Genomic DNA, 24,648 nt, shown 5'->3' on the forward strand with positions numbered 1-24,648 from the left:
CTCACTTCAATTCCCCTATCTGCTTGTAACACATTTCTGTGAGTGGAAACAACCGCATTGCTGAATGTGGCTACAACTGTGCATGTGGGTGCAATTTCTGTTAAGAAATGCCTCTTGTTATTGCTGCATGGGTACTTGCTGAAGCTTGAGTCACACATGTGTGCATTTTTTTTATTCCCCAAGACTGCTACCTTGAAATAGTCAGAAGATAAGTTACTTGCAGTGAAAATCTTATCCTACATCCCATAGAAGAACAGGAGTGATATCCTGCTTAGCTCAATGCACCATGATAAATCTACTGATAAAGTTCATCCCAAGAAGAAAACAGCAACTAACTTAAATTAAGACTAATTCTGGTGTTGATTACTTTTAGCAGAAAGCACACACATTTGTAGGGACAGTCTTTTCTTTTATAGGTCAATGTCATGGTTGTTGCTGCTAACAAACCATATTGTTTGTTTACTGATCAGCATCCCACCTATCAGATCACAAACACTTGCAGGTGGATCACACCAAAACAAATACACCCTCATGGGAAGAATCAAGTTAACAACCCTATGCTACAGTATATAATGCTGAATAACCTGACCCACTGTGCAGTTTTATGGAAATTTTTGGTACCAGTGCAGGAAAGTCACCAAACACTTGTTGCTTCATGTGTCCTCACAGAATAAATAGAAATGAAAATAGCATGATTGTGAAGAATTTTACCTGAATAGCTGATGTTTGAGGACTGGAAATAAGGCTAAAATTAAATGCTACTTTGGTGTATGTACAAGTCTTCAATAAAGAAGCAAATTTATGTGAACGAATAGAATTTAATAAGCACTGTACATTAAATACAAATAAAGATAAAAATTAATACAGAGAACAATGAGCAATTCATGGTACTGCTATCTATAAAAACACATAGAATACATGAGCGATGCAGCCCTTACTAACCCTTAAGATTCAGTAATATTTATTATCCATGTGTCTCATAGTTTCTATGATAAAACTTTGAAAATTCATGTTGGTGCTTTCTAGAATGGATTAATTAAAAACAGGGTCTTGTTGTTGCTAGTGTATCTATATCCCACAGCCACAGATAGATCTTATGGCGACGATGGGATAGAAAAGGCCTACGAGTTGGAAGGAAGCAGCCATGACCTTACGGTACAGCCCAAGCATTTGCTGGTGTGAAAATGGGAAACCGCGGAAAACCTTCTTCCGGACTGCCGACTGTTGGATTTGAACTCGCTATCTCATGGATACAAGTTCACATCCATGTGCCTCTAACCACAAGGCCAACTCGCCCAGTAAAAAGAGGGTCTTTAAGAGCCCTCTTATGTATTATTGTGATGTGAAATTCTAATGTAGCTGAAAGTTAAGTAATATTTATCATCACAGCTTATAGTCTTTACTAATTCATATGTTTCTCTACTGCCTATGATTCTGTTAAGATCCAATTTTTAACAATTTTGTGGAATTATTTCTCTCTCTCTCAATAAAAGATTTGCTCCCTATAGGCTCTTATCAGCTGTTAATTTTCCATTGGTTCATCCGCCAATAAACAAAGTTTCTCCTCATCTTTCCCTAATGTGTGCATCATAATTTACTGTCACTACCAAATTCCAAAAGAAATCATTAATCAATAAAGGAGTACATCACTGTTTTATCCCACAAATTTTTAACAAAATGCAATGCTAACATGAAGTGTGGAATAAAGTAAATTACTGAACACAAAGAATTTCTATCATTATCAACACTACCTCACCTTGAAATTTTCCAGAAACAAAAAATCAGTAATATCAGAACACCATTCATTTGGGATTGTAACATTTATTCTAGACCTACTAGTAATGTCTTGTCAGATAAACTAAAACCCTTCTGCAGACTAGAGTCTTCAGGCTGACATTAATCAGCTGCCTCCATAGGCATGGTGTCATCTGAAGCCGCACAGGTCTGATCGTTATCCCCAGTGTCGGTCTCCACCTTATCCAAACTAACACATCCATACAGAACAGGATAGACCACAAGCAGTGCAAGTCCTTTGGACAAGTCAACATCCATGAACACCAAGTGCTGACAATTTCTCTTCCCACCATGAATAAGGAGCACCTGCTATTCATTGGAAAATCTGAGTTGTAAGTGAAATCTCAATGAATGTAGATATCTTACCCTTCTATTTAAGCACTTCCCATCAATAATTTCCAAATCTGGGACTCCAGTTAGAGGGATATCTTGTATGAAAGAACATTAGGTCAGAGACATCACATAAACTATATATCTTCAGTACAAGTGAGAGGTAAGGAATTTATGCTTGTCTGATGATCATGCAATAGTTTCATAACCTCTGACGTTGCTTCAACATCATAACCTAACCTAACCTAACCGGCCTCACCCCTCCTGAGAGGCTGCATTGTGGAGAAGCCCATTGGCCAGGGTAGTGGCCGGTTTTGGTGGATAGGAGGAGCTAACGTCTGTCCCCAGGACCAGGAATAAACACCAAAATATTGGTAACCACTGGCCCAGTTAGCAATGGGCAGTCAGTTCCCTTCAAGATTTTGCCAAAATATATTATCAGTGCATACCATGAGCAAAACAAGCTAAATGAATCATCAAGCTACATAGGACTTTGCTAACGAAGAAACATGCAGCAATGGACTAGCAGTTGTCTTTTCGAGCAGGGATGGGTATGACGTAGGGGACCTTTAGCTCTTTTAACCAATAGTCCGAGTTAGAGAGTGGGAGGAAATGGGACAGTGGAGTGGGATAAAGTGAGCTCTCCCTTTGTTCAGTAATTAAGAACATAGACGGTGACGTGTTGTAAAATTACGGTATGGTCAGTACAGGTAACATGCAGGTTTTCGAGTACTTCCCTGTGTAAACGTTTCATAGCACTCTTGTAATAGAATGATCGATCTCGAGACGGTCCCGCTAAGAAAACGCACTATTGCATTGTTGAAACTTTCGGGAAATCTCTCCATCTTACTCCAGAGTGTGTGAGCAAATGCTTTCGAAGTGAAAATTTTCGAGCAAACGTCGCATTGCATTGAGAACAACAGTACGGCCTCTCCTTGCTATGACGACGTATATGTCTTTGAAGACTACCTTTCAAGGTGAACGTTCTGTTGCACTGTTCACATTGGAACGGCCTTTCTCCAGTATGTTTTCGTATATGTACATGAAGATTACTTTTCGTCGTAAACATTTTATTGCACAGTTCACAACAGTGAGGTCTTTCCCCAGAGTGAATAAGCAAATGGTTTCGGAGGTAAGATCCACGGGTAAAAGTGCTATTGCACTGAGCGCACTTGTACGGTCTCTCCCCGGTGTGTGATCGTACATGGATTCTAAGAGAATTTTTCTCAGTAAAGACAGAATTGCATTGTTCACAAGAGTACGGTCTTTCTGTAGAGTGACTTCTCATGTGCTTTAACAAAGCACTTCTATAAGTAAACGTTTTCCTGCATTCTTCACACCGATGAGGTATTTTCTCAGCTTCTTTTCGCAGGAGTGTTTCAAGTCTACTCTTCTCAGTGACGGTCCTTTTGCATTCTCTATTTGGCTCATGTACTTTGCGAGATTTCCCAGAAAACAAAGAACTGTCATCTGTGGAGAGCTGTGGCTTTCTTTCAGAATGAGTTAACAAATGTTCTACTAGCTCAAACTTGTGTTCAAAAATCATAGTGCAAACTGTACATTGATGAGACCCTTCACCAGTGTGCACAGCGAATACTGCATTCTCCACACTGAAGTAACAAAAGAAAACTACAATTTCAGAGAAACAAAAGGAATTCTGGAAGGAAGATAAATATAGACATCACACATTTAACATATATTTCAATGCAAATCTACTTAATGCTTAAGCACTCGAATCAAGTATAGTTATTTGGGGTTCAGATATAACAGATGTGTGCATTAGCTCCCTCCACAGGTGGATGGATACCAACTTAGTAATAAGTGCACAGTGAATACTGCATTCTCCACACTGAAGTAAAAAAAAAGAGAACTACAATTTCAGAGAAACAAAAGGAATTCTGGATAGAAGATAATTATAGATATCACATATTTAACATATATTTCAATGCAAATCTACCTTTTGATTAAATTTTTCCTTGCTAATTAGCCAGAGTCAAGTGAAAGCTTTACACAATATTAAATGATGTTTATCTCAGAGCATGCATTAGAGTGAATTAACATAAGGTAAAGTGTGGCAAGATCCTCTGAAGCTATATCCAAAACTGTATAAAATATGAGATAACTAAAGACTCATATATAAGCTTTCAACTGTTTCGAATATATATCTTCTTTGATCAAACATCATACAAAATAAAAACATAAGATTGTGGGAAATAATAAATCAGGAATTTGGAAGTTTAAAATCATCTGTGGGGACAAAGGCATTATGTTTGTTATTTATAATGTATTCAGACTTCTGACTTGAACACATTTTGGGAGAAATGTATTAAATGTATTAAGGCCTGAAAGATTGTTTCTAAATGCAAAAATAGAAAATGTCCCTACAAAAATGTTTAGTCCAATTCAATTAGAATATTCTATAAAAATTCTGTAGCTATACAGTCACTATCATTCAACCAATTACTGACTTTGATTGAAGATAACAATTTACTTGAAAAAGCAGACAGTAGTTCGTAGATGTAAATTTGTTTCCTTCAATCGGCTAAGGTGGACTGAAAATGTCTTAAAAATTGATAGTTTGTTCAATAATATATCCGTAAAGAGAGGTAGGCTTATCTTACCACCCACAATCAGAAAGGACTTCAAGAATGCAAGAAGATTGTGATTTGTCATATCCAATACACTAAATAAATAAACCAATGTAGGTGCTGAAGGGCAAACATCAGACTCAATGAAGATCCCCTTATGATGGACTCGTAATGCCAGTGAGATTACTAATCAATATCCCCATGAGTGTGTGGTTGATCAAAACTTATGAACGCCACTTTGAACATTCTTCGTCCTCCATAAATGGCCAGCACCATTTCCAAAACCCAATTGTACAAGCACCAGTCTGTGAATTTTAATAAAGCCGGAGAACTGTGTGCCATTACCTGCAACTGACAATTCAGCACTAATGATCTTATCAATTTTGGCAGTTAATAACTAAACATTGGGGTGTAACAGCACAGGAAATCCTCACACCTGCCACTCATCCTAAGATATAAATGAAGAGATTGTCCAAATATTTGATCATTGCTCAGTAATTGCAATGGAAAGGTCAGATAATGCATGTTTATTCACGTAACATACTGAGTTGATTCGTGTGCTTGTACACATCATGCTCCTCAGATGAAAATATTTGAAGAGAAAGCTCTCCTGTCCCGTCTCATGATGTCTTTAAGGTGGAGATATCTCTCAGGTAAGTTGGTAAGTTCCTATGTCGTATTTTACACTCTCTATCTTTGCAAACATGTTTTCCCAGAACAAATCAGACATTTGATGAAATAACTACCAATAGTTTATGTCACCTTGCCTTAACATAATTTGAAAAGGCCTGAGAGAGAGGCCTCCTTGTCGCATTTCTTCCATGACAGAAACACGACTTCCTTGTTTATTGGACTGGTTAGTGTGGCCTAAGTGACAGTCTTGTGGATCCAGCATGGCTTATAGGTACCTTCAGCTCCATCACTTACAGGCAGCCAGAGATTTGGTATGTACAATTGTAGGGTCCCACAGACTGAAGGAAATGTTCAAAGTTGGCATGTGTCCATTTTAGAAGATCAAATTTGGAATTCTGCCGAATAACTCATTTGATCCAATTAATTATGCCATAGGAATAAGAAATTTGCTTCTGTTTCATGATTTCACTTGAGACACATTTTGAGGTGCAGAATGCTAGGGGCTTTACGTCGCACCGACACAGATAGGTCTTATGGCGACGATGGGATAGGAAAGGCCTACGAGTTGGAAGGAAGCGGCCCTGGCCTTAATTAAGGTACAGCCCCAGCATTTGCCTGGTGTGAAAATGGGAAACCACGGAAAACCATCTTCAGGGCTGCCGATAGTGGGATTCGAACCTACTATCTCCCGGATGCAAGCTGACAGCCGCGTCCCTCTACGCGCACGGCCAACTCGGCCGGTGGGTGCAGAATGTAATCAGTCAATTAGAGAGATATATTCACATGCAAATAACTACTTTTCACTTCATGGAATCTTAGTAAGATATCTAGCTTCCAGTTGAGGTTGAGTTTAGTTTTCTAACATTTGCAACTTTTGCTCTACGTGATCTGAAGTGTTTGTGATATTAATCATTGGTTTCTGACCTGCATTGAAGAGCTAGCCCTTCTTCCTGCTTTTATTGAGCATTCTGCATTTTGTTTGACAACAAACAGCTAATTCACCACTCTGTTACCTCCTCCAAATATTCCTCGCCAGTTGTCTTTCCTCATCAAAGTGAAAGGTCTTTACGACAAAGCTTTTTTTGATTCATGTTTAATTGAAATGATACAGTTTAATACCCTGAGAGCATAACTTTTCCCCATGACAAACATGGCATACAGAATATTGGGCAGCACTCTTCTAAAACCTGTCGGCAGAGAACCTATGCTCACAATTTGGTGCATTCTTGCTCTGCTAAATAAGGCTAGATAGTAGACATTGGCTTGTTATATTCAAGGTTATGGATTTAATCCTGTCTCAAAAGAGTGGAATGTGTGGAGGCCTTCATGTACCAACCTCGGAGGTGGTACATTTCTCTGTACATAAATAAACATTTGTATCAGAAGATTTCCGGCTCCTTGGCATCTTTGGAAACCTCATAGTAGTTAATGGGACATAGGGCAATATTATTTAAAGCAGTCACAGATGACAGACTTACAAAGGCATTCACTCCATGACCTGAAACTGGCGAGCTGTCAGCAATGCTCTCCAAATATCTTGTTATGTCTGTCCACATCCAAACAAGCCTCACATAGAGAAGCATACCGGTAATCAGAATGCTAAACATGGACCGGTATTTTTAAGCTATTAAGTGTAGCATCTTTTTAGTGGCCATATGAAAAGGCATTATCTCTCATAAGTGTCACAACCCTTCCACTGAATAAAATTTCTACCTAACAGTATGTCATGTGTAACAAAGGCTTTTCAGTCTGTCAAACACACAGCAAATACAATGTAAATTATAACACTACAAACATACCTGTAAAAACACATTAACATACAAAGAATGACATGTTTCATACTACAAGAACATCCTCAGATTCTATCAAATCACTTTAAAAACAATCTTATATATGTACAGTATTGTTTATGTAGCGCAAACTTGTCAATGATAGAAAGTTTAGTGATAACATGAAACAGTAATGACAAAAATAAAAATATATACAAGTATTAATATAATGAAAATTTACGTACTTATCTAGACTGCCGATGTTAAGTCCGTTGTCACCAAAAACTATTTCAGGACTGTGGTCGTGGAAAGTTTTTGGTGAGGCATGCTGTGCATGGAGAAGGGAGGGCAAGAATGGGAGGGGCCTTGTAGAGCAATGTGGATCTCTCCTATTGTATGATTGAATCGAGTATACTGCACAGTGGAGAGGGGAGGGAGAAGTGGGGCGAAGCGGCTGGAGCGCTGTGGAACCTTCCATCAACATTGGACAGGGGAGAGAGGTTATTGACCTACTCCATGTTAAATGTACTTTTATGTAATATGGATGAATGCAAAATCAAAAATTTAGGTGAATAAAGTAAGGAACGGTATTATTATTATTATTATTATTATTATTATTATTCTTATTATTATTATTATTATTATAAAAGCAATTTAATGAGTAGGTGTAATCAGATATTATGTGAGTAGAGCGAATACGGGGGAATTATTTAAATGTGTATGCTCATTCAGGTTATTTTCATTAGCATTTTTTGCGACGTAAATTTCTATTGCTTCTTTTATATTCAAAGATTTACCTTTATTTTCGAAGTGTACAATTTTTAGATCAGTGTTGATGTCTGTGAAATGGTGTGAACAGTCGTATATGTGGTCCCCGAAGGCTGAATGCGGATTATATCTGATTGCGTTTTTGTGTTCTTTGTATCTGGTATGGAAATTACGTTTTGTTTGACCTATATATGTGGCGTTGCAGTTAGGTTCTTGGCACTTGAGTTCATATACTCCTGACTTTGAGAAAGGGTCCTTTTTGTTTAGGTTTCATCTGCTGATGTGTCTCTGTAGTGTGTGAATCGTTCGAAAGGCTACATTTAAACATTGTTTCTTGAAAATGTTAGCTACTTTGTAAGTGTTATTGTTAACATAGTTGAGAACCATGTAGTTTTCTTTGTCATGTGTGGTGCTTTCCCGGCGACTTTTCTTATGTTTATTTAACAGTTTGTCTACTGCGCCTGGAGGATGGTTGTTTTCTTTCGCGATTTGTTTAATGATTTGCATCTCTTTATTGAAATCCGTTGCGCTCATTGGTATGGAAATAGCTCTATGTATCAATGAATTCAGTCCTGCTATTTTGTGTGTGTATGGGTGGTTCGAGTTGTTGTCAATAGTGTGTGACGTTTGAGTGGGATTTCTGTATACTTTGTAAGATAGGTTGTCATTATTCCTGTTGATTGTGATGTCTAAATAGTTTATTTTCTTGTTATTTTCTGGCTCCATTGTGAAGCTGATGGATTTGTGTAATGAACTTAGAGTGTTTAATAACTGGTGTGCATTAGTGATGTCATTATCATATATGCATATGACGTCATCCACGAATCTGCTCCAATGTAAGATTCCTTTTGACAGCTGGCCCATTAAACATCAAAGACCTCAAAAAGGAAGAATCACTGCCAAGAAAGGATTGGCCCCGAAACCACCACAAGTGGAGTCAAGTAGCCACGAACAGAACATTAGAGTAATTGAAGACAAAGAAACGTCATCTGATAACACCGAAAAGGGCACTTGGACGGAGGCTGTGAAGCGAAACCGGCGCCGTAGACAGGTAATCATAGGTTCGAGAAAGGCTGATGAAACTAGCAACCTAAGAGCAGCTAACAGAACAGCCTGGTTGTATATAGGCAAACTTCATCACAACACGGAGAGAGAGGATATTATTAAATTCCTTCGAGATAACAACATATCTGATGACATTATTTGCGACCAATTAGACACAAAAGGCATAAAGAAGGCGTTTCGAATTGGTATTGGTTTTGACCACCTAAAAAAAGTAAATAACTCAGAATTCTGGCCAGGGAAGATTTTGGCCAGGAGGTATAATTTTCGACCACATAAGGGCTTGGGTACAATGCTCTCAACCAAATCCTGATAAGGACGACAACGTTTTGCCTACATCAAAGATTAAGCTACTATTATGGAATATTGAAGGACTGCTCAGCATGACAAACACACTAGAAGAGATGATACAAGAATTTGATGTAATAATCCTAGTGGAAACATTTTTAACGCATGTGTGGCAAACCAGTAGACATTATTCAACATTCGTCATGGCAGAAAAACCTCCAGTAGGGAGGCCCAAAGGAGGCATTGCAAGTCTGTTCACTGATCAATAATTTCGAAAACATCTTCTTAACGGGCCAGCTGTCAAAAGGAATCTTACATTGGAGCAGATTCGTGGATGACATCATATGCATATATGATAATGACATCACTAATGCACACCAGTTATTAAACACTCTAAATTCATTACACAAATCCATCAGCTTCACAATGGAGCCAGAAAATAAGAAAATAAACAATTTAGACATCACAATCAACAGGAATAATTACAACCTATCTTACAAAGTATACAGAAAGCCCACTGAGACGTCGCACACTACTGACAACTTGAACCACCCATACACACACAAAATAGCAGGACTGAATACAATGATACATAGAGCTATTTCCATACCCATGAGTGCAACGGATTTCAATGAAGAGATGCAAATCATTAAACAAATCGCGAAAGAAAACAACCATCCTCCAGGCGCAGTAGAAAAATTGTTAAATAAACATAAGAAAAGTCACAGGGAAAGCACCACATATGACAAAGAAAACTATGTGGTTCACAATTATGTTAACAATAACACTTACAAAGTAGCTAACATTTTCAAGAAACAAGGTTTAAAAGTAGCCTTTCAAATGAATAACACACTACAGAGACACATCAGCAGGTGCAACCTAAACAAAAAGGACCCTTTCTGAAAGTCAGGAGTATATGAACTCAAGTGCCAAGAACCTAACTGCAATGCCACAAACATAGGTCAAACAAAACGTAATTTCCATACAAGATACAAATAACACAAAAACGCACATATAATCTGCATTCAGCCTTCGGGGAGCACATATACGACTGTTCACGCCATTTTACAGACATCAACACTGATCTAAAAATTTTACACTTCGAAAATAAAGATAAATCATTGAATATAAAAGAAGCAATACAAATTTACGTCACAAAAAATGCTAATGCAAATAACCTGAATGAGCATACACATTTAAATAATTCACCCCTATTCGCTCTACTCACATAATATCTGACTACACCTACTCATTAAATTGCTTTTATAATAATAATAATAATAATAATAATAATAATAATAATAATAATAATAATAATAATAATAATACCGTTCCTTACTTCATTCACCTAAATTTTTAATTTTGCATTCATCCATATTACATAAAAGTACATTTAACATGGAGTAGGTCAATAACCTCTCTCCCCTGTCCAATGTTGATGGAAAGTTCCACAGCGCTCCAGCCGCTTCGCCCCACTTCTCCCTCCCCTCTCCACTGTACAGTATACTCGATTCAATCATCCAATAGGAGAGATCCACATTGCTCTACAAGGCCCCTCCCATTCTTGCCCTCTCCTCTCCACGCGCAGCGTGCCTCACCAAAACTTCCCATGACCACAGTCCTGAAATAGTGTTTGGTGACAACGGACTTAACATCGGCAGTCTAGATATGTACGTAAGTTTTCATTATATTAATACTTGTATATATTTTTATTTTTGTCATTACTGTTTCATGTTATCACTTAACTCTCTATCAATGACAAGTTTATGCTACGTGAACAATACTGTGCATATATAAGATTGTTTTTAAAGTGATTTGATAGAATCTGAGGATGTTCTTGTAGTATGAAACATGTCATTCTTTGTATGTTAATGTGTTTTTTACAGGTATGTTTATAGTGTTATAATTTACATTGTATTTGCTGTGTGTTTGACAGACTGAACTGTACATATATAAGATTGTTTTTAAAGTGATTTGATAGAATCTGAGGATGTTCTTGTAGTATGAAACATGTCATTCTTTGTATGTTAATGTGTTTTTTACAGGTATATTTATAGTGTTATAATTTACATTGTATTTGCTGTGTGTTTGACAGACTGAATAGCCTTTGTTACATTTAAGTCAACACTGGAAAACATGGCTTCATTCTTAACAAAGTATGTCATGTGACATAATTGGTGAAATCATAAAACTACAAAAGAAGAATGCCCAAAATAAATAATGCATAATACCACTGAAAGAAAGGAAAGTCCAGGGTTCGGAATTATCATTCCTATACTCATGAGGAAATTAAGACATGTACCTGGAAATTTCAAAATATAAATTTAGGATAATATCTGAGGACAGCTGGAGAGGAAAAATATATGTAAATATCATGTGGATGTATAGGAAACCTAGGTCAGGATTATGAGCGCTACCAAGCGGCAATCTCCTCACTAAACTCTTATCATATAAGTTATGGGTATTGAAAGTGGCAACAGAGGATAAATATAAGCACAGGGCTTGTTAAATATTCAGATATGAAGATGATTCGTTGTGTTATTACTAAGGTTCGGAAGTTTAACACCTAAAGAAGTACAAAATATGCAAGCAAATATGCCCTAAAAACTAGCTAAATATGACCTAAAAACAATAAAACATGACCAAATATGACATGAATTTTTAGGATAGGTAGAGTAACCATAACATACAGTATACGTCTTACTAATGACCGTAAACGTTTAAATAAATTGCTAAAAAAACGCCTTACAGTGTGAAATAATGGGATACACTCCCCAGTGCTGTTCAAATATTAACAGAACGCTGTTCAATAGACAAGCTACTGGTTGCCTGCCATGTGGTGACTAACAAGATAGCAGCTGTCATTTCTCCTTGCTTATTTAATATAGAACATATGCGAGCATTAGCAGGAAGTTAGTGAATATAACATACCACGTGTCTTATGTTCAAGCTGTATTCTAGAACAATGACTGGCGACTCCTGTACTTGTTTGATACCGTACAGCTTGTGAATTGATGGTTCATAGTGAGATTGATTCTTTACCTCATGCGAATGAGGTGTGACTTTGATGGTGCTCTTTTTTAGTTATTAATGAGAAGGAATTAGTATTTGGTCTCCCCTCTCTAAGACATGGGATGATCTAGAAAAATGGACTTATCATCACACACATTTCACATTTATACATATAAATAAAATTGTAGGGATCTGCTGTCCATACTTTTGTGTATTTTGCCACATTTTGGGATATTTATCCATTTTAGGTCAACTCAAGACTGTATTGTTGCCTTTCAGCTTTTGTGTCTGTTTCACCATCACAGATAAATGGCTGGATTCATTTCAACCAAATTCAAAACATGTTTATAGTAATATGTGTGGTGCTAAGTCCATTTTTCTAGAATGTTTTCACTAGGATATACTACAAAATGGAACGCAGATATCAAGGCAGATGAAATCCCTCCGTCATGAGCAACTATTGTTGGTTTCTTCAGCTGGAAGGTCCATCTTCACATAAAAGAAAATCCCATACAAAAAGCTTCCCAAATGCTTCAGGATCCCAAGTCTAAAGATAATGTACTCGTAAATTCTTCATGTAATGTTTAGTTTAGAATAAGAATCTCAAATTTCTGTATTTTGTTTGAATCCTGTGAGGTATATCCAACCAAACCCATGTGTAATAAAATTAGGGAATTCGTCATGACCTACCTGACTAATTAGCCATTATTGCAGAATATACAAGATATAGAGATAAGATATTTTTACAGGATGTTCAAGCATTATTTCTGAGTGTGCCACTTTGTCATATGTTACAAATTTAATAAAATAATAAATATATAATTTGCAATGAAACTCTAAAATTAAAAAAAAAATTAACATTTATAGTCATAACAGAAGAATTTAGCACAATGAAAAAGAAAGGATGACTGATTTGATATCAGCAAGGCCAAGTTACTATAAATCAGGCACTTTCAAGTCAGTTCCTTAAAAGTTTCAATAATTTGTAGAGTTGTGTTACTGTCATCCATTCTTACTGAGAATTCTAAAATGCCATACATATTCCTTTCAGGGCTTGATCTTATACAGTGCATTAGTCTTCTTTAAAGCAAATATCTCTATTCACCTCAAGGAATTATTCTTTTAGTGTGTGATGCATGTGATGCATGTGACATTTGTAATGTGATACACAGGACACTTCCTCCTTTCAAGGATATTCTGGATGCACATGACTAAATTCCTTGACAAATTTTGTATAAATTTAGAATGACATTTACGTGGAAAAACATGTGATACTCCTAGACCATAGAATTTAGGCAATACAGGCCTATACACACAAGTGGTTAAGTATTTAGCATGTAAGTATTTGGTTTAATATGGTATAGTAAATTGCCTAAAATGCCTATTGTGATGTCAGAAATTATTTTTAAGTTGTTACAGTATATAATATTCACATCTGTCAATTACTTTCTCAACAGTCAGTTCTGCTTACATTGCAAGGTGGATAACTACCTGTTGCCTTTCCAACCTTTGAAAAGACCAGCAATGAGCGACACAGTAGTTAATTATCTAAAGCCCACCCTTTTAATTCACTCCTAGAATTCAAGCCTTCATATAAATAGTAATGACACATTAACTCTATCAAAACAAAGTTCATAATTTGACTTGCGAGTATTCAGAATCAACAGTGAAGATAGTACACGAAATAAGATGATCAAAAGCCTGGTTAATTCACAAGTACAGTAGCTTAATGAATTTCCATGTTATTTGATAGATGGTAAGATTTTTTGGCAATATGCATATAACATACACTCTCTTCCAACCTGAATATGTAAAAATTAGTCCAGTTTCTTGCAACTGACCAAATTTTTGTCATATTTCTGAAACAGTAAAAAACCACAAAATGGTGCACTTATTTAAAACATTTTCACATGACTAGTGAACAAATGAGGCACAGCATACAAAATTCCCAAGATGTTGCTAATAAAGCAAATTCACACCAGAAACAGGGTGAAGCAGAGAGTTAGCGCAGATTTCCAAAGCTTCGCCAGTAGAAGATAGTTTAAAGCTGACTTATGTCGCAACATAAAAAAGAAAGCATTCCATTTAAAACCCAGCAACACACCTGTCACAACTCAGTCCTATCAGGATATTAAATATTGAGATAGTAGGTTCAATCCCCACTGTCATCAGTAATGAAGACCATTTCTGTTGATTTCCAACTGCCACAGCAGGAACCCTAATTAAGGCCATGGTCAGTCTCTTACTTTCTATTCCTAGACTTTTTTCTATCCTGCCATAGACATAAGACCCATTTGTGTTGGTGCAATGTAGAGCAAATTAAAAAAAAAGCAGCAAACCTCCAAAATGCACTTATGACCCATCAGACTAATAGTAAATCCCAAAAACTTGTAAATAAATGTCTCAACAAAATATTAAAGGAAAGTTTCTGATTAAGAAAGCAACAGGCTGATTTACTGACAAAGGAACTAAATAAACAAAAATAGCAGGAGGCAAAGGAATATCATCTAAAATCTTCAAAATGCACACAAATGTACTAATAGAAGAAACATTTGAAATTTCAGGGAAAAAAACTAAAAGAAAACACTTCCATACAAGAAACAGAAGAAAAATAATCAAGCTGTTAAAAACTACCAATAATGGGAAAAATAGCAAACATATCCACAAACTGCAACGAGAACAACTCTTAACTGACCAATGCTCCGAAGGAATATTTCACTGGAACAGATATGTTGATGACGTAATACATTTAGGATAAAGATGGCACAAATGCAGAAAATTTTCTTGCCATACTAAATTCTTTACACAATGCAAACAAATTCAAAATGGTACCAGAAACAAATGAACACCACAATCTGTAGATATAAAGGAAACCCACTGAAACATCACACATAAGAGATAAAAAAACCCAGTCACAAATTAACAAGAATGAACACAGAGCTATAACCATTCCAATAAGCCAAACATATTTCAACAACAAAAGATTAATAATAATGCAAATCACTTTAGAAAACAACCAATCACCCAGCATAATAGACTGGCTATAAACACACAGATCTAAATTTAGTGAATAAAAACATGTATAAAATGGCAATTGAGCTCAAAAAGCAAGGTTTTAAAATAGTATTCAGACCAAACATCATATTAGTTTATATTTCATTAAGTTAGGGTCAGTAATATCAAGTAATAATTATTCGTAATTTCACTGTGTATCACAAAGAATGCTGCTGTAATTAGGATGAAAATCCTGTAGCAGAAAATACATTTAATTAAATTGCAAAAAATAGTAATTACAACCTAAATAAAAAATACCACTTCTGTCATAAGAAATTAATGAACTCGAATGCCTAAAACCACATTGCATTAACTCATACATAGGCCAAGTGACATGTAATTTTTGCACCATGATCAAAGAACACCAAAACGCATTCAGACACAACAGAAACTCACCCTTTTACAAACACATATATGACAATGCCTACCACTTAACCACTAAAATATTGCACATTTAGAATAAATGTAAAGAAATCAATAGAAATTCACATCATGAAGAAAGCCAACCAGAATAACCTCAACACACACACACACACACACCTAAAAGATTCCCAAATTTTTACTATATTTAATAAAAATCACATACCATATCTGTAAAGCACATTTTAAACTCCATTAAAAGAATGTACAAGTTATTAATTCAATAATAATCCATAAACAGCCTCTAATATAGTTCTGAAACATTTTAAATATAATAATAATAATAATAACAATAGACTATAATTACAAATCGATGAAGATCACTGATGTCACTGGGAAAAGCTGTAAAGGAAAGAAATGGTACACAAGCCAACTGGCACAACAAGAGTACAGCAGAACCTTGGATTGCGAGCATAATTCGTTCCAGCAATATGCTTGTAATCCAAAGCGCTCGTATATTAAAGCAAGTTTACCCATAAGAAATAATTGAAACCCAGATGATTCATCCACAATACAAAAATATTTATTCGTATACCATTTCTAAAACAAAACATAATGTAAAACAAATTAAAGTGCACTTTACCTTACAATAGAATCATTGTTGGTGTGAGGGAGATGAGAGATGACATGCGAAGAGTTACTGTGTAGCACGAATTTCACTAACAGAATTACTGCTATCTGTTGGCTCACTCGAATTGTTTCTTTTTTGTGCAACATTAATGAGGAACCTGTTCAATGACTGTTGCTTTTGCCTATGTTTTGAGGATTTCACGAAAATGTGACATTGCATTTTCTTTGAGCTGATTCATCGCTCGTACTGCTACAGCCTTATTCGGGTGGTTTTTCTACAAAATTTTTCACCATTTCCCACAGTTTGCACTTATCCCGAATCTCAGTTCAAGTGAGAGATTCCACAGACTTTTCCTCCTCCTCTTACCCAGACGAGATCTCCTTCATAACCTGCTTCTGTTGTTCACGATGCAAGTACATCAGTTCGTTGGTGGACAGTTCCTGGCTAAGTTCTTTCACCAGCTCTTGAACGTCCACATCATTCACCTCCAGCCCCAGTCTTCCCTAACGACACAATTTCATCGACAATCAGCGGCTCATTGTCACCAACAATCCCCTCAAAATCACATCCAGGAACACAGTCAGGCCTCAGCTTTCCCCAAGCGGAAGTGAGAGTTCCCTTGGTGACTCAATCCCAGGCTTTATCGATGATCTTCAGGCAGTTGACGATGGGGAAATGATTTCTCCCAAACTCTCGGAGGGTAAGGTTTGTTCCTTCGGTCACTTCGAAGCATTGCTGAAATAGTGCTTTGGTTTATAGCTTCTTGAAGTTCGAAATGACTTGCTGATCCATAGGCTGGAGTAGTGTTGGGAAGCAGGAGCACAGTCCATAACCAGCAAGACTTTGAGCAGCAGATTACTTTTTGAAAGGTATTTCTTCACTACAGGACCAAAGACCTCGATCATCCATTCAACAAAGGCCTAGGGGAGGGAAAAATGTAGGTACACGTGATGCTCGTACTGCAGAACCTCACTCGCTTATCAAGTTACAATTTATTTAAAATTTATGCTCGTCTTGCAAAACACTCGTACACCAAGTTACTCGCATTCCGAGGTTTCACTGTATAGTGCAACATTGCACTGCTTGGTAGACCAATCAGGAAAGAAGAACTACATGCGGAGTACTTCATTAGTACAAGTTATGACATTTAAGCAATTATTAAAAGAATGGAGACAGGTTTTAAGAAAAATGGTTTTACACTTCTTAATAATATTAATCAGTTCATGATACAATCTGATGATGGCATTTCATGAACGGAATACATATGGAAATTTATTGCCTTAATTTGTCCTCTTGATTCCAACTTTATCTTCAAATTGTGATCTTTCCTACTTTTGAAACTGCCTCTCAGACTTATTCATCTACTAATGTAATTATATCTGAATTAAGTTGTTTCATTTTCAGGTATAATTTAATCACAAATTAAAGTGAAGAAACTCAGTCAAAACTGAATGGAGATAGTTTCCACCATAACATGTTAACTGATAAACATGAAACTGATATGAAATTTGAAAATTGATACTATGTTTGGTGCACGATTTGGCGAGTTAGTTCTTTAAGCTACACGACCTCATTACTGAAAATCTCATGGGGTGAAAAGATCTTGAAGAAGGTTCTAATCTCTGATGCCTTATCCTTGATGAATTAAAGAAGAAATAAAGAGCAACTGAAAGCAAATAAACACCATCCATTATGCAGATGACAGACCAGAGCAAAATGTAGCTTCCACTGAAGTCTTGGTCTCATCCATAGCCTTCGAAATCAGGGAGCTGTTGGGATAAGGCTGGTGCTGTAGCATCTCTAGTGCATCTGAGTGTTACGAAAGGTGTTTCTCATATCGTCAGTCATGCTGCAATACCACTTTCTGCTCCAATGAGGAAGCCAATGGCAAACTACCTCATTTCTCTTCTTGCCTTGCACACCTCATTTTGCCGTCACCTTCAGTTTTTGCGGGTTTCCTACAACCCCATACTATCTGAGGATCCACCAAGCCGCTGAGCTGATGAAATAATAGACAACTACTTACATGGAAAACAGCAAGCTTGAGTCACATCTACAGGCTGATACAACTGGTCAAAGAAAGGAAACAGCACAATATGGATGGTGTTATGCATCAATTGACCAAGTACCAAAATGGATTTTTTTAGATTATTGCACCACCTGGTAGCTTAAGTTGTAAACTTTACATAGGTTATTGTTCGGACTGTTATTCTCATTATGATTTCATGTGAAATGAATTTTGAACATACGCCAACCTCTCGATCATTAAATTGAAGTTTTGCATCAAGTGACCAACCACCATTTCTGAGTCTGAATTACGCATCAAATGACCACAAGACAAGCGTGCAGTCACTTGGTCGTGTGATGCAAAATGCAAGTTCCGCCTAGAAGACTCCTGCACAGGTTTTCTTCCCTGCGGCATATGCTCAAAACCTAAAATCCTCCGACATGGAAAAATCGAAGTTGGATGATAAACTGGAAACGTTTTGTTTTGACCTTGAAAAAACACTGCCATTGTCCCGTATTCCCACAAATGTCGGTTTTTTACAAGCACCAGTTGTGGTTATATAACTTAGGGATTCATATTGGGAAAGATAACAAAGGTCATTGTTATGTCTGGTTGGAAGGAAAAGCAGGATGAGGGGCTCAGGAGGTTTGGATCCTGCTTGTACAAGCATCTCATGGAAAACATGCACAACGCCAAAGAAGTCATATTGTGGTCAGATTCTTGCGGAGGCCAGAATCGTAAGATTGCTCTATTCTGAAAACAGTTTTGGAACAACACCCTACCATAGAAAAGATTACACAAATATTTTTATTTCCAGGCCATAGTTTCCTCCTTAACGACAGCGACTTTGGAGATGTAGAACGTGCTTTCAAATTTCAGCAGCGCCTCTATGCCACCGAAGACTACACAAATGTAATGAAGATGTGCCAAAAGAAGAACCTGCTTGTTGTGGACAGAATGACTGGACCAGATTTTCATAGTACAGTTCATCTGGAGAAGCACATTGTACACAGGAAGCAGGCACAAACAGTGAGAAGGTAAACTGGCTGCATATGAGAGAAATAGACTTGGAGGAAGATAAACTTTTTAGCATTTTCTTCAAAATGCATTTTGATGCAGAACGCACCGTTCAAGTGAACATTAAGAAGTCTACAGTTGGTTCGAGGCTTCAGAATGAAAATGGATCAGCTCTAGATGGACTGCTCACTGTCATGGCCCAACGGAAAAGCAGTTTCAGAAGCAAAACTTAACAACCTGCGCTCTCTTATGGAGCTAATTCCCAATAATGCTAAGCCTTTCTATAAGGGCTTATTTAGTGATCCTGGAATAGACGATGATATAGATGGGTTTTAATGTGGAAATATGGATTTTGAACTCACAAATTCTTAATATCCTGCATTATATTACACTTGGAAAAACTGTGCGCTTATGATGCCTTAATACTATGATCTAGCAGTGTAATATCTATAAGATACTACTGTATATCCTAAAATTCACATTTTTTCTATGTCATGTTGTATGTTGTTACGTATAATTTAATCCTGTACTTACATAAGCAATAAAATTAGTTAACAAGTACCATATTTCATGCTGCACTGAATTTTTAAAAGTCAAATTGATCACTACATGATAATTTTATTTGTAGGTCAAGTGATGCAAAACAAAAATGAATGTAACCACAATAAAGCATCAAGTGACCTAGCAACATTATCTCAGATTACGATGATATACTTCAAATATCCCCAAACTGAATACATTAAGAAGAAAATTTATGTTTTTATCTTCATTTTGGTATATAATACCTCACATTTAAAAGGAAATATGAATTAATACAAAGGATTTTGTGTTTGTGTCAATATCTCAAAATCTACTGTTGGTGCTTGGTCAAGTGATGCATAACACCATCCAATTCCTTCACTTCATGGAAATTATATGAAATAGCATTGTAAGTTACACACATTAGAATGAAATAACTGCAAACTAATGCTGACCATTTTACAGAAGTCAAACGATTGTGGAAACAATGTTACATTGACCCTAGAGTGTTTTCCATATCACTGGACCTTCTAACTATAAATCAACCAAAGAATGTCTCATAAACATCAAGGGTTTATGTAGGAGAACAAGAAGCCTAATTATGTTACCTTTAACCTCCAACTTTGCCAATGACTTTGATTTTCACTTCATAGCTGAGGCACTTATTCAAAATATTTTTTCCTCATCACTAAAATAAACATAAAAATGTGAAGTTACCACTGAGGAGTTACCCCATACAGTTTGAAAGATTTCTGTCAGAAAGTCATCACCAACATGAGAAACTGTCAGGCAAACATAACTTGTGTTATCCACCGGGGACCTATTTCAATGCTGTTGTGATTACTTTTATATTAGTATGGCACAAATCTGGTCCAAAATAAGTATTTCAAAGTATAAGTGCATCAGAATATTCTATCATAAAACAATCACACTTCAGATAGCACACAATTGCACACAAATGGGATTTTCACACAAAATTGCATTTTCTCATTACAAGATTCTTGTGTTTTGTACCTTTACAGTTCTGAATAACCAAGCCATTTCCCATCCCAAGCCTGTGTTGACTAAGAAGTGATTTCATATCTTTCACTCCCACAGCCATGGGTTCACCTGCATTTGAAATGTCATGATCTCCTCGAAGCCCAAGTTTAGTCCGATATGGCATTTCATCATTTCACTTATTCAACAGGAAGAGGTCTCACTAGAAAATAAACTGTGCAGACAACATTTGAGTAGGTTCACTGTATATGGTACTACAATTTAGTGCCTTGCATTTAGTTACGACAGCTGTTGTCCTTCTTTGAGCATCGTTAGACCCAAGTGTGAAAAAAGAAGGCATGCAGAAGATGACAGATACAAATGTTTAAGGAATGATTAAAAATATGAATTTTATGAGGATAGTGAAGATGAGTTTTCAGGGAGAGAATCTGTAGAAAATAATCACAGTGTTGCTAAGTTCCATCAAAACAGTAGTTCATAAATTTATTTACTCAAAGTTACTTTCGGCACTCCGAAGAGCCTAACAGTTATGTAAAAGATGGCTTCAGATATTACAAAAATAAAAATATGTCAACATGGAAAATCCAGTGTCCGATTTACTGGCAGTTCTTTATGCCTGTTGGAGTCTACAAAGAAAAGAAAAGTAAACATCTATGTTGGTGGAAAATGAGAAGAGGAGGCTAAAGGAAACAAACTGAGTAAATTATTTACTCCTCACTGTCCTTCAGCATCTTTCAGTGAGCTGTGTCCTGTTCACACTGTCATGTCATGTAGACATTTGCCTGAACAATAATGAGCAGCAGTTGAGAGCTGCTGTTACTGGGAGAAGGCAGCTGGGAAGAAGGCATGGGAATAGTATGGGAAAGGTGGCAAACTGGAGAGGAAGTAATAGCTTGCCTGTGACATGCTTTGATTGTTCTTTTAGTTCTTGATTCTGACATAATATTTATTAATATATCACAAAAGATGTAGGTTTTTTCAGAGATTTCATTATGACTGAAATCAGGGTTAAATCTTTGATCAAGATATATGTCGATAATCTCATGAATATTGAGTATAATGCCTTTATTGGCTACATGTAAAATGTCCATGTCTTGGTTTATGGAAGTAAGAGAGTGATTAAAATCAATCATGTGAAGACTCACTTGGACACTCATAGCTGAAAACTGATCGTATTTCTTGGTGTTCACGTGTTCTTTATACTGAGGTGAAAAAATCCTCCATGTTTGAACAATGTAACAGGTGCCACATTGGAAACATTCTAGTTTGTAAACACAAGAAATTGAAAATGCAGTTTTTTACAAGTTGCATAACGTAGCACTGACACAGATAGGTCTTATGGCGACGATGGGACAGAACTGGGAAGGAAGCTGCTATGACCTTAACTAACGTACAGCCCCAGCATTTTCCTGGTAAGAAAATTGGAAACAACAAAAAACCATCTTCAGGGCTCCTGACAGTGGGGTTCGAAACCACTGTCTCCGAATACTGGATACTGGCAGCATTTAAGCGAATTCAGCTATCAAGCTCGGTTGAATATTTAGTAATATGGTTGAAGATATTTATATTATAGAAAAGGTTACCACTTTTATTGATAGATCTGAATGCAATGTTATGAACCTGTCTTTAAAAATATTTGTTATCAGTGAAAGAAAACTATTGTTGAAGGAGAAGGTGACAAAATCTCTTTTTCTTTGAGTGTTTTTTCAGTGTGGTGGACAGCTTATTTTCTTTATATTGTTGATGATTTTGTCGATGAAATTTCTGTTGTAGCCATAGTTAGATGCAATGGTGTATATGTTAGTTATTACCTTTTTGTAATATTTTATGAATGTGGGATAATATGAGCTCTGTAGATTATACTATATAACACATCTCTCTTATATGAGCCTGGATGAATGGAATCATATCTGATGACTGAGACCACTTCTGGAAGATATATTTTAAATATTTTAAGGGAAATGACACCATTTCAATACCTCATTTATTGTATTCAAAAGTTGGAATTTCTATCAAAAAAATTTAAATATATTAATTACTGTCAATACAGGCCTTTAAACACAAAATTTTTATTTCATTCCTGAAGATGACAAAAGTGAAACTATTACTATTTCTGATGGTTTTGAGACCAAAAATGTTAAGGATTTCTTGACTTTGGATTATATGGTAAATTTTAAATGGAGATTTAAAGACTTAATCTTGTTTAATACAGTTTGGCTGTCAATGATACACTGATCTTTGATGGCAAAGATGTCAACATATCTTGCCCAAAGAAAGATCCCATTTATATTGTACCTGATCTTTGATTGTTCCAAATTATCGATATAGATCTCGGCTAAAATGCCCAAAGCCAATGAAATCATGGGGAGACTCCTTTGCTGATTAATGAGTAATTGAAAGATAAATAATTGTTATTCAAAACAAACTTTAAATTATGAAAAAAATTCTTCACTTTCTAGTTTACTAAGGTTATGATGTCTGTTTAAATGGTTGTTGATTAATATGATGGTTTCATTTATTAGAATATATATTAGAAAAGTCAAAAGAATGTATGCTGTGGAGGAACAAGTTTTTTTTAGAAATATAGCAAGATTTTATTGAATTCTATCTTAGTTGATATATCTGCAGATAACAGTCATACAATGAGGTTACATGTAAGAAAAGAAGACATTATAAATATATCAAACAAATATATTGATCAATGAAGTTTTGAATTACCATGTTCTGTTCTTAATTACCATTGTTCGAAATAGTTAAATCATTTTCAATATATTCTAAAGAAATCAATGCTGAATTTGTAGATTTACTTGAAATTTATCTCTGTGTATTACTGTGCATACAAAACTCTTTATTTCTGAGAAAACTGAGAATGCTTTGGAAGAAATAGCTGCAGATCAAATTTCAGATGATAAAAATATGATTACAAATACTGCATTGACAGTAAATTAACGAAGAAGGTTTGACAGTTGCTCAAAAGTATTAAAAATGAACACAATTCACAAATACCTTGACTTGCATCACGTATGTTTTGTAAATTGTTTTAAATAAAACTATATGCAGAAATAAATTGAACATGTTCCTACAGTTCATGACAATTTCACTTCATTCTAATCACTAGCTTGTAATATATTAGAGATGAATTGTAGCCATGTAAAGAAATAATTACAATGATGAAAATGATCAGCTAACAGAGATAAAAAACACCCACCACTGAGCATGACAGTGAATAGTTAAACAAGATATTTAATATTGTGTAGGTTTAGTTGTGTACTTACTTGTTTTCTTCTATAAACACTTCCTCCTTAATGTCTGCAGAAGGCTATAAATAAGAAATTATAAAAGCATTATAAAGAGATGATGTAACAAAATACAAATTGATTTTAAGAGCTGATTGCTTGTTTATTCCAATTTTTACAGTATCATCAGCAAAGCCAAAAATTGTCAAACATAGTGTATTCATATTGATTAGATTGTAATGAAAGACAAAATAGTATATATTGTTGTATGAAATCTGTCATCGTGTGAAGCATTTATAAACATGCAAACTATTAATACAACCTTTATAAGCAGAAAGAAGACACTCATTTTGTCATGCTGTGGAAAACAGTGACAGGAGCTAGGTGATGTTTTGAAGTCCCCAGCTATCATCTCCCAAAGTTTCATTGCAACTGATACCTTTGATACACAATGTTACATTTAAAGATGCAGCAATGAGTTACTACTTTCAAGTGCTTATATATCATATCACAGCAGGATTAGTATTACAATCAAGTTTACTGTAATCATTGGTCATTTTACCAGGTCTAATTACAATCA

The 24,648-nt window shown here is 35.9% G+C and overlaps 1 protein-coding gene across 1 annotated transcript in view; it reads right to left on the minus strand.

The window, feature by feature from the left end:
- Positions 1 to 812: 812 nt before the first annotated feature.
- Positions 813 to 24,648, minus strand: part of LOC136874407 (zinc finger protein OZF) — a 39,399-nt gene continuing 15,563 nt past the window's right edge. Inside the window, exons 4-5 of the mRNA XM_068227749.1 lie at positions 24,108 to 24,151; positions 813 to 3,734 (exon numbers count right to left, since the gene is read on the minus strand). Coding sequence (XP_068083850.1) covers positions 2,933 to 3,734; positions 24,108 to 24,151 — 846 coding nt within the window. The 3' untranslated portion in view covers positions 813 to 2,932. The remainder of the gene's footprint in view (positions 3,735 to 24,107; positions 24,152 to 24,648) is intronic.

This window comes from Anabrus simplex, chromosome 5, assembly GCF_040414725.1.
Source record: "Anabrus simplex isolate iqAnaSimp1 chromosome 5, ASM4041472v1, whole genome shotgun sequence".
NCBI classification, from domain to species: domain Eukaryota; kingdom Metazoa; phylum Arthropoda; class Insecta; order Orthoptera; family Tettigoniidae; genus Anabrus; species Anabrus simplex.